The sequence below is a fragment of the Pituophis catenifer genome, unplaced genomic scaffold (genome assembly GCF_029215685.1).
Source record: "Pituophis catenifer annectens isolate HBS135680 unplaced genomic scaffold, rPitCat1.0.hap2 SCAF_4, whole genome shotgun sequence".
In the NCBI taxonomy this organism is placed as follows: Eukaryota; Metazoa; Chordata; class Lepidosauria; order Squamata; family Colubridae; genus Pituophis; species Pituophis catenifer.
Genome location: NW_027256884.1, coordinates 81,280,613 through 81,289,778, shown reverse-complemented (window position 1 = coordinate 81,289,778; position 9,166 = coordinate 81,280,613). Strand labels below are relative to the sequence as shown.

The 9,166-nt window shown below is 37.1% G+C and overlaps 1 protein-coding gene across 2 annotated transcripts; it reads right to left on the bottom strand.

Moving 5' to 3' along the window:
• Positions 1-60: 60 nt before the first annotated feature.
• ATP5PF (ATP synthase peripheral stalk subunit F6) lies at positions 61-9,061 on the bottom strand. Of its 2 annotated transcripts, none has more exons than XM_070942648.1 (4): positions 8,973-9,061; positions 5,785-5,976; positions 1,491-1,615; positions 61-167 (listed from the first exon to the last, which is right to left on the bottom strand). In XM_070942648.1, the coding sequence occupies exons 2-4, from the start codon at positions 5,952-5,954 to the stop codon at positions 139-141; spliced, it is 324 nt and encodes a 107-aa protein (XP_070798749.1). In that variant the 5' UTR covers positions 5,955-5,976; positions 8,973-9,061; the 3' UTR covers positions 61-138. The 2 variants fall into 2 exon arrangements, with proteins under 2 accessions (XP_070798749.1, XP_070798748.1); XM_070942647.1 differs by lacking the exon at positions 8,973-9,061 and adding an exon at positions 8,762-8,886.
• Positions 9,062-9,166: the final 105 nt, after the last annotated feature.

The window sequence follows — 9,166 nt, the reverse complement described above, 5'->3', positions numbered from 1 at the left end:
GCATATTGGATGAATAAGAATCTATATGTATAATTGAATTCAAAACACCAGTGCACACGGTTAGCATTGAACTGTTTATTTAAGTTATAACTGCAACTCAATATGTCCAACCGAACGATTCATATGCATGTGATCACATCACTTCTGACCTTCATCGAATTTGGGTTCTGTTGAGTAGAAAAAAAATCTTGTTAAGTTTATTTTGAAAATAGTTTTCTAACTTGATTCCCATTGCCATGTACCAGAAATAAAGTCATACTGTTCAACATACATTTTTTTAGATAAGAGCAAATAAATGTAGCATTTGCTTGTGATATACCGTGGCATAAAAATGTTCAAGTAATCAACATCAAAAAGCAACATTGGATTCTACTTTTTTACATACTAGAGGTACGAATCACTGAAATTGAATTATGCAAAAATAAAGCTTGCTGAGTTGTTGCTCAATAAAGCTACCATCTGAAATAACAAAAGGGAATTTTAGGAAGTTCCATAAAATATAGTAACAAACAAAAAACCCCTTACATTAATTGTAGCCGATATAAAAATTAAACACAAAGATACCAAGTGTGAATGTGTATAGATATTGTTGGAAAAAGAATAATTATTATTGTGCCAAGAATATGAAAACGCGGGCTTCTACAATTTTATTTTAAACTGAGTATTAATATTTGGATATGTTTCATAAATGTATTGAAATTACAATTTGGTAATTGAGTTGTTTTAAAACAATTCAGAACCACTAAACTACATTTAGAATTCAAATATATTAATTACTGCCTGCTAGGTCTGAATAGAAAGCCAGTTTGGTGTAGTGGTTAAGGCACCAGACTAGAACCCAGGACACTATGAGTTCTAGTCCTGCCTTAGACATGAAGCTAGCTGGGTGTCTTTTGGCCAGTCTGTAGGAAGACATCTTTTAATGGGATCATATAATAACCATGGAAGGTAGCAACCAAGGAAACCATATAGAAAAAGGTATAGGTGCTTTAAGGAGTAGAAAGGTGTTTGCACCCTGAAGCACATTTTTGCCTCAATCAGGAATGCTGCACATAATCTATTGCCTGTAATTATATTGTCACCATTAGTGAACTATAACTTCAGATTTTAATCACATTATATATTAATACAGGTAATCCTTGACTTACAAGCACAATGAGCAACAGAATTTCTGTTGCTAAGCAAGGCATTGTTAAGTGGATCACATGGATGTTAAGCAAATCCAGCTTTCCCCTTTGATCTTACGTGTTGTTGGAAGCCAACTGGGAAAGTCACACATTGAGACTACATGACTCCAGGATGCTGCAACTGTTGTAAATACATGCTGATTTGCAAGTGTTCAAATTCTGATCACCATGGGGATGCTGCAAGGTCATAAGTGTGATAATTGATCTTCAGTGACTTTTTCCAGTCCTGTTGTAACTTCAGTTACTAAACAAATGACTGTAAATCGAGGACTACCTGTAATGGGCACATTTCTAAAACCTTACCTTCAAATTTGAACTCCGGAAATTTGGTCATGTCTCCTCCGCCATATACTCGTGCGAGTTTCTCAGTTTGCTCATTTAGCTCTTTCTCATATTCTGAACCAACATCAACAGGGCCACCAGTTTTTCTAAAAATACAAGAACTGTTATTTTTCAAATAAATACAAAAACCTGGTAACATTTTTTTAAAAAGATCCCTGTATGAGAATTCCAAAATTTTTTGGGGGGGAGGGGGGGAATCTACAATTTATTTACTTTAAGCACAAACAGAATGACAACGATGACAATGACAATGATTACCAGATTTACAATACATAAACAAATTCATAATAGCTTTTAGATCATTTGCTGCATAACTGCTAAATTATGAGAAAAAAGCCATAGGAAAATGCTATTAACAAATTGATTAATCAGAAAACTCTAAATTGAATTATCAGTCACCAATATACTTGCAGAACAATCTTAAACCAAACACAATATATATATAGGGTTTCCAACTTATCACCCATTGACATCTTTGGCACCTATTGGAATCAATGTACCTACACATATCTCTTAGGAACAGGAGTGGGCAATAAATTTTCCCAAGGGGGCCACATCAGAAACTGGGCCTGTTGTGGAAGGACCCTTCTTGCTTCCGCTGTTGCCGCAGGTCAGATAAATACAGTTGAAAGGCCGGATGTGGCCTGTGGGCCATAAAATCCCCAGGCCTGCTTTGGAATATTTCCTGCTCCACAATTTTAATTTTAAAATAGCATGCTTACAAGAAAAATTGCAGCCTCAATTTCATTTTCTAGTATGCCTCCGCCACTCTCCACTTTATTCTTGGACAACACTGGGAGGCTACAGACTTTTTTTTGAAAGTACAGTATTTGCATCTATACAGTTATATGCATCAATAAAAAAAAAAAGGGGGGGGGACCTGACAAAGTACTCTGCTTGAGTACCTGCTCAATTTGCCCGAAAATGGAAGATAACATTAGGGAAGAAGGATTCTTGTAGGAAATTTAGTAACATTACAGCATAGGCTAACAGAAAATAAATTAAGCTACAATGGATAGTTTACTAGTTGGCAAAGCTTGCTGATGCTAGAAACATCACAGAAGATATAACCTGTCATATATGACTACAGTGCGTACTTCAACACTATTTGGGGGGAAAGGTAACTTAAGATACAAGCTGACTTTAAACCTAATATTTCCTGCTCAATTGTTCCTGCTACAATTGTTGAAGCAGTCCATTAGTGGGTCGTGTATGGAGAATCCCAGGATTTATCCTTCCTTCAGGAAGTGTATTAATAACATATGCACCATCATATATTAACATATGCACCATCATACATTAATTCAGTTTTGCCATTTATGGACAATGATCAACAAAGTAACTATATTGGATACGGAAAGTCTATACACCTGTTAAAATGTTAGGTGTTAGAAATATTAAAAAATCAGACCAAGATAAATCACTTCAGATTTTTTTCACCTTTAATATAACATATAAACTCTACAATTCAATTGAAAAGCAAATTGAAATCTTTTAGGGGAAGATGATAATAAACTTACAATAATGTGGTTGCATAGATGTGCACATCTTTATAATTGAAGCACTTGATTTTTTGTCAGCATTCAGTCTTTTGTAGTAGGAGCTTATCAGTGTGGCACATCTTGCCTTGGGAATCTTTGCCCATTCTTCTTTAAAAAAGCGCTCGAAATCTGGAAGATTTTAAGGGCATTTCCTGTGCACAGCCCTCTTCAGGTTACTTCCCAGATTTTCAATTGGATTCTGGTCTGGGTTCTTATAATAAAGGTAGAAAAAAATTCTGAAGTGATTTATCTTGGTCTGATTTTTTTTTCATCTCAAAACCTGGCACTTTTATAGGGGTGTGTTGACTTTATACCCACTGTATAATCCCAAAGCAACATATAAAAGCAGACTCAAAAACAATAAGAATAATAAAACCATACAATCCTACCAATTAAAATTTATACATATATTAAACAAAAAGATCAAAATATAAAAAAGCAAAACAAAATTGATAAAATTTAGACAAGAGAATAAAAGAATTTTCTAATGGTTTCCAGAAAGGAACCCATTCTTGTAAATTGCTTATAGTGCTCGTCTGAAGAGCAATATCATAGACCCTTTGGCAAATCTCACCTTTTGCTGTCTTTAGTAGGGTGGATAAAAATTGATGATTAAAAAAAAAAAAATTAAAAATCCTTTTTTTTTAATTTTTATTAAATTTATTTTAATAAAATGCTTTTGGAGTAAAAATCTATCTAAAGGTAGTTTTTTATTTAAAATACATTAATAATTTAGTTTATTCAGCATGAAATGCTTAGTTATGTAGCATGAGGCTGTATATTCTGCAATATTGGGACTGTCGGTGAATCAACAGCGGGTCAGAGGAGCTTCTCCGGGACAGAAATGATGGTTGCTCTTTAAAAATTTAAATTGAATAGATTTAAATCAAGCCTTTTTACTAGTAATTTATTTATTTATTATTTATTAATTCAATTTGTATGCTGCCCCTCTCCGAAGACTCAGGGCAGCTCACAATGCATTTAAAATCATTATAAAAACATTTTAAAATTAAAAACATTAAAAACATTAAAACTCATTTACACCATTCATGGCCGGATCTCGCCGGATCGCAAGAGCGAGATCAACGGCCCCAGGCCTGCTGGAAAAGCCAGGTCTTCACCGCTTTTCGGAAGGCCAATAGGGTGGGGATGGTCCGGACCTCAGGAGGTAACTGGTTCCAGAGAGCTGGGGCAGCCACAGAGAAGGCCTTCCCCCACGGGCCCGTCAGCCGGCATTGTTTAGCTGATGGGACCCGGAGGAGACCAACTCTGTGGGATCTTACCGGTCGTTGGGAGTTATGCGGTAGAAGGTGGTCTCGAAGATACCCTGGCCCTGAACCATGTAGGGCTTTAAAGGTAATAACCAACACCTTGAATTGTGACCGGAGACCAATAGGGAGCCAGTGCAGCTCGCGGAGAATTGGTGTAATGTGGGTGTACCTAGGTGCACCCACGACAGCTCGCGTGGCTGCGTTCTGGACCAACTGTAGTCTCCGAACACTTTTCAAGGGTAGCCCCATGTAGAGCGCATTGCAATAATCTAACCATGAGGTGACAAGGGCATGAATGACCATGAGGAGAGCCTCCTGATCCAAGTAGGGTCGCAATTGGTGCACCAGGTGAACCTGTGCAAAGGTCCCCCTAGCCACAGCTGTCAGATGTTGCTCTAATCTTAGCTGTGAGTCTAGGAGGACACCCAAATTGTGAACCCGTTCTAAGGGGGACAATTTCTCCCCTCCCAGAACCAAGGATGGACAATCAACATAGTCTTTAGGAGGCAATACCCACAGCCACTCAGTCTTGTCTGGGTTAAGTCTGAGCCTGTTGACTCCCATCCAGACCCTTGATTTAAATTGACTTGATTTAAATCAAATCTACCCTGGTCTTTAGGTCTAGAAGTAGCAAAGAATGGATACAAAGGCCCCACAGCACAGGTCAGCTGTGATATTTACATCACATCTTGATGCAAAATCAAGCATTAATGAGCCAATAAAAAATAGAAGTTTAAACCAAAAAGAAAGATAACAAACTTAGACTATTGATTCCAAAGGGATCACACTCCTGTTTCTATGTGAATTAGAATGTTTGAAATACAACATGGAAGCTGGAAGAGTGCTTCCAAAATTTACATTGGACAATATCCAGGAGTTTTAGGTCACTGTGTGCGTGTATATGTGCATTGTACCGCATTGGGATACAGATTTACAATGGTGCTTAAAAGTTAGTGAACCATTTTCAACTTTTAATATTTCTGCATAAATATGACTTGAAATGCAATGTATTCTCCACACAAGTCCTAAAATTAGACAAAGAGAACCCAATTACACAAATGAGTCAAAAACACACTTGTTCATTTATTGAAGATAATGACCTGGGAGCTTTTCTACCTTTCAATTAATTTATTAGTCTCAGACTCTCTGGGTGGGAGGTCAGAGGGATGCTGTGCATTATCTCATTCAAGGATAAAGTAGATGGAGAGAGAAAGTGTATTATCTAACTCTTATATAACTTAACCTATATAAAATTAAATCCATCATCTCAAAATCTTTCAATCCATGGATTTCATCAAAAAATAGTAACAAATAAAAAAAAAATCATATTATCCCTTAATTAAACACATATACCTGACATTTAAATAATACTATAAAATAACTTGCAGGAAGTGTGAGTAGTAAAAGTAGTTGCTCATATAAATGAACTGATGATTAACTTACTGGCTCTTGGTTTTATATTCTCTAATCTTGTCCAAGAAGAGCTTCTGTACAGGATCAAGTTCCTTTGCTTTATTAAATGCAATGGCAGAAAAGCCAATATTTCTATGCAACTGGGCAGATAGGGCTGAACGGAAAATGGAAGAAAATCTAAAGAGCTGTTGAAGAATCATGATAAATTTGCCAAATTTTCACCTAGAAAGACAAAAGATATTACATCTGAAATGCAATTTATTTATTTTGATATGAGCACTATATAGTCTGAGATACGTTGGGAAACCTGCTTCAAATTTAAATTCACCCCACAAGAAGGAACTTCCAAGTTGCCACTTCAAAACTATTATGAATTTTGCTCTGCTCATCACATCACAATATCTTCCTTCAGTATACTAATGATTGGCATTTGATTTTTAATGGTTTGTTTCATTTTATTTGTTTCATTGCCGACCTCTTAAAATCCAAGTAGTAGAAAGCTATAGATAAATCTGGCAAATAATTTCAGACAGCCATTATTCCATTAGATAGTATCTCATTCAATGGCAGCCATGGCCAGAATAGTCTTGTCCTATGTGCCACTGCGCCCTTTCCTGGACTGCTCATGTCTAAGTATCTCTTTCTTAAATAACTGCAATATGTTGTACATGGGGCCACCAACGAAGACCATTCTGAAGCTTTAGCTGATCCAGAATGTGCCCTCATAATCAATTATGAATACACCTCGATATTTCTATGTGACAATTTTGCTGTGTTGTCACAATAACTGTGTTATATCCAGTGAGCTCCATGGGATACGAGTTTCTGGATGCAGTTCATTGAGCTGGTTTTCATCTATCAAGCCCTACATGACTAAAGGACTTACCTTTCTCCACTTGTCTTAAATGATCTCACAGGATGGTATTCCTGAATCCCTTCATTTAAACAATATTATGCGATAATGTGCCTTCCCTTTGCTGTTCATTTACTCTAAAATACTATTTCCCAGAGAACCATTTGGTCCCATCCATATTGTGTTTTACAACAGTAGAACAGGTAATTCTTGATTTATGACTGTTTAATGATGGTTCAAAGGTACAATGGCCTTGGAAAAGGTGATGCATGACCTGTACTGCACTTATGACCATTATACCCCTGTAGTCATATGATCGCAATTCAGATGCGTTGCAACTAGCTCATATTTGTGACTAGTTGCAGCATCCTGCAGTAACATGATCACAATTTGCAACTTTTTACTAATTTCCATCAAAAAAACATGGGGAACCTGGATTTGCATAACAACCACAGTGATTCACTTAATGACTGAAATAGAAATTCTAGTCCCAATTGTGGTCATAAGTCAAGAACTATTTGTATAAACTTGACTTTTTGAATAGGTCGTCTGCCAAGTTATTTGGAATACAGCCCAGTGATACTAAAGCTTGTATTTATTTATTTAGTGTATATGTTGCCTGCCTCTAACAAGTGACTCTGGGCAGCTAACAATTTAAAAAAACAGAAAAAAAGGAAAACAACTAGACAATCAACTACAGAGATAAAAATATCACCAACAAAAATCACACCTGTAAGTATAAATACAATACAAATATTTCAATAAGACTAATTTGCAGTAAAGCTCTGGATGAAGAGGACACTTCCCATTCACTCATTTAATTTTTGTATCTTTGGATTCTGATGATTTTGCTGTGTTTTATGGTAAATCACCTTGAATTATTCTAATTTATGGGCATAAAAGTCAGGTAAATAAATATAACCAGTAGTAACAAAAACGACTAAGGCAATAATATACTACTTTGCCAATTAGCTTCTTACTTTTAAAACAAAAATCAATAGGATGTCCAGTTTGGGCAATTCTAGTAGGTTGCAGATGGAGCCCCACCCCAAATCAAATTACTCAATCACATCAACTGGCAGATTAGTTGCCTCTCCATCAGACATCTCCTTATGCAAAAATATTTCTGCATAAACGACTCATTTAAACGACTCATTTTATTGATAATACTATCAATACTAAACTCTATCAGCAATTAATAAAATGACAGTTCTTAACTGAGCTAGGTAGGACAGAAATGTTTTCATTTTCCTTAATCATTTGTAATTTTTTCGTAAATACTGAAGGAGCAGCTTACTTATCATTTAACAACAATCTATGAGAATGTTAAAAGGCTTACAGTTTGGGTAAAATAATAAATTGCTTAAAGAAACTGAATTCCAGCATTAAAATCCAAAGTATACTGATGTTAAATATTCAGTAAGTGTCCTGGAAGTGTCTGCTCATTACAGAAGCATTAAATACTTTAAACTCGAAGCTGTTTGAGGGATTTGGATTACAGGCAAGATCAAAGAAAGATTTACAGGGGAGCTAATAAAGTTGCCATCAATGAATAGCTTTGGAGGCCCATTCTATTATCAAGATCAGAGTACTGTTACTACAGTAGTCGGTTTTTTGTTGCAGGCACCCATTCATTTGTCTCTCCCGAGCGAGTGGAAACAAACAAACAAACAAAAAAAAAAAAGCGGCAATAGCACTCACTTCATCCTTCACCACCGAAAAACAAAAACGGGTCTAGTAAAGGTAGAAAGGACAGAAGTTACGATATTGCGTCAGAAGAAAAGCCGCTGAAGGCATAATGCCCAAGCCTATGGTCATCAGCTGGCACTGGCCTTGTCTTTGCTGCTCTAGAAAACTCCTCCTGTCCAGCACTCTGGAAGTTCAAGCCACCATAGCAACCTACTTCGCATTCCCCAATCCCACTTTCCCTAATATGATCCCTTCTGATGCGCCGGGTATTATTTCCGCGATCCCCACATACTGCGGCCAAATTAACGCACCGGCTTCGGGATGGACGAATTTAGCGGTTTACCTGTCGCTAACTGGAGCCCCTTCGCTTAAAGCCTGCATCGTTCTAGAAACCAGAATATGGAGGGAGAGACGATTCGGAACAATGCGATTGGGGGGGAAAAGAGAGAAACGGGATTAAACTACCTAAAGCCGAAATCCTTCAGAGGAGACGGCTGCTCTTTCAGCCTTCTTTTACCGGTCTCCACTCCTCAAGGAGCACCACCACGATCGGTCACCTTCCTGGAGCCTGCAGTCAAAAGGCCCCGCCCCGACACCGAAAGTCGCAATGGGTTTCGGGAATTTTATTTTTTGACCGCCCGTCTCCGGTGACTTATCTTATCTAAACACGGCTCACCTTCACCTTCTCTCTAGCGGAGCTACTCGAAATTCCTTTCCGGCTCTTTTCTAATGAGGAAAGGATATTTAAAAACTCGGAAAAACTCTTTTAACCGATGGCCCGTACGCCTACCGGAAACAGAAGGATTCACTTCCGATTTAAAGTGGCGCTTGTAAAAATACTTTGAATTTTAACTATAGCAGAGCAGGCCA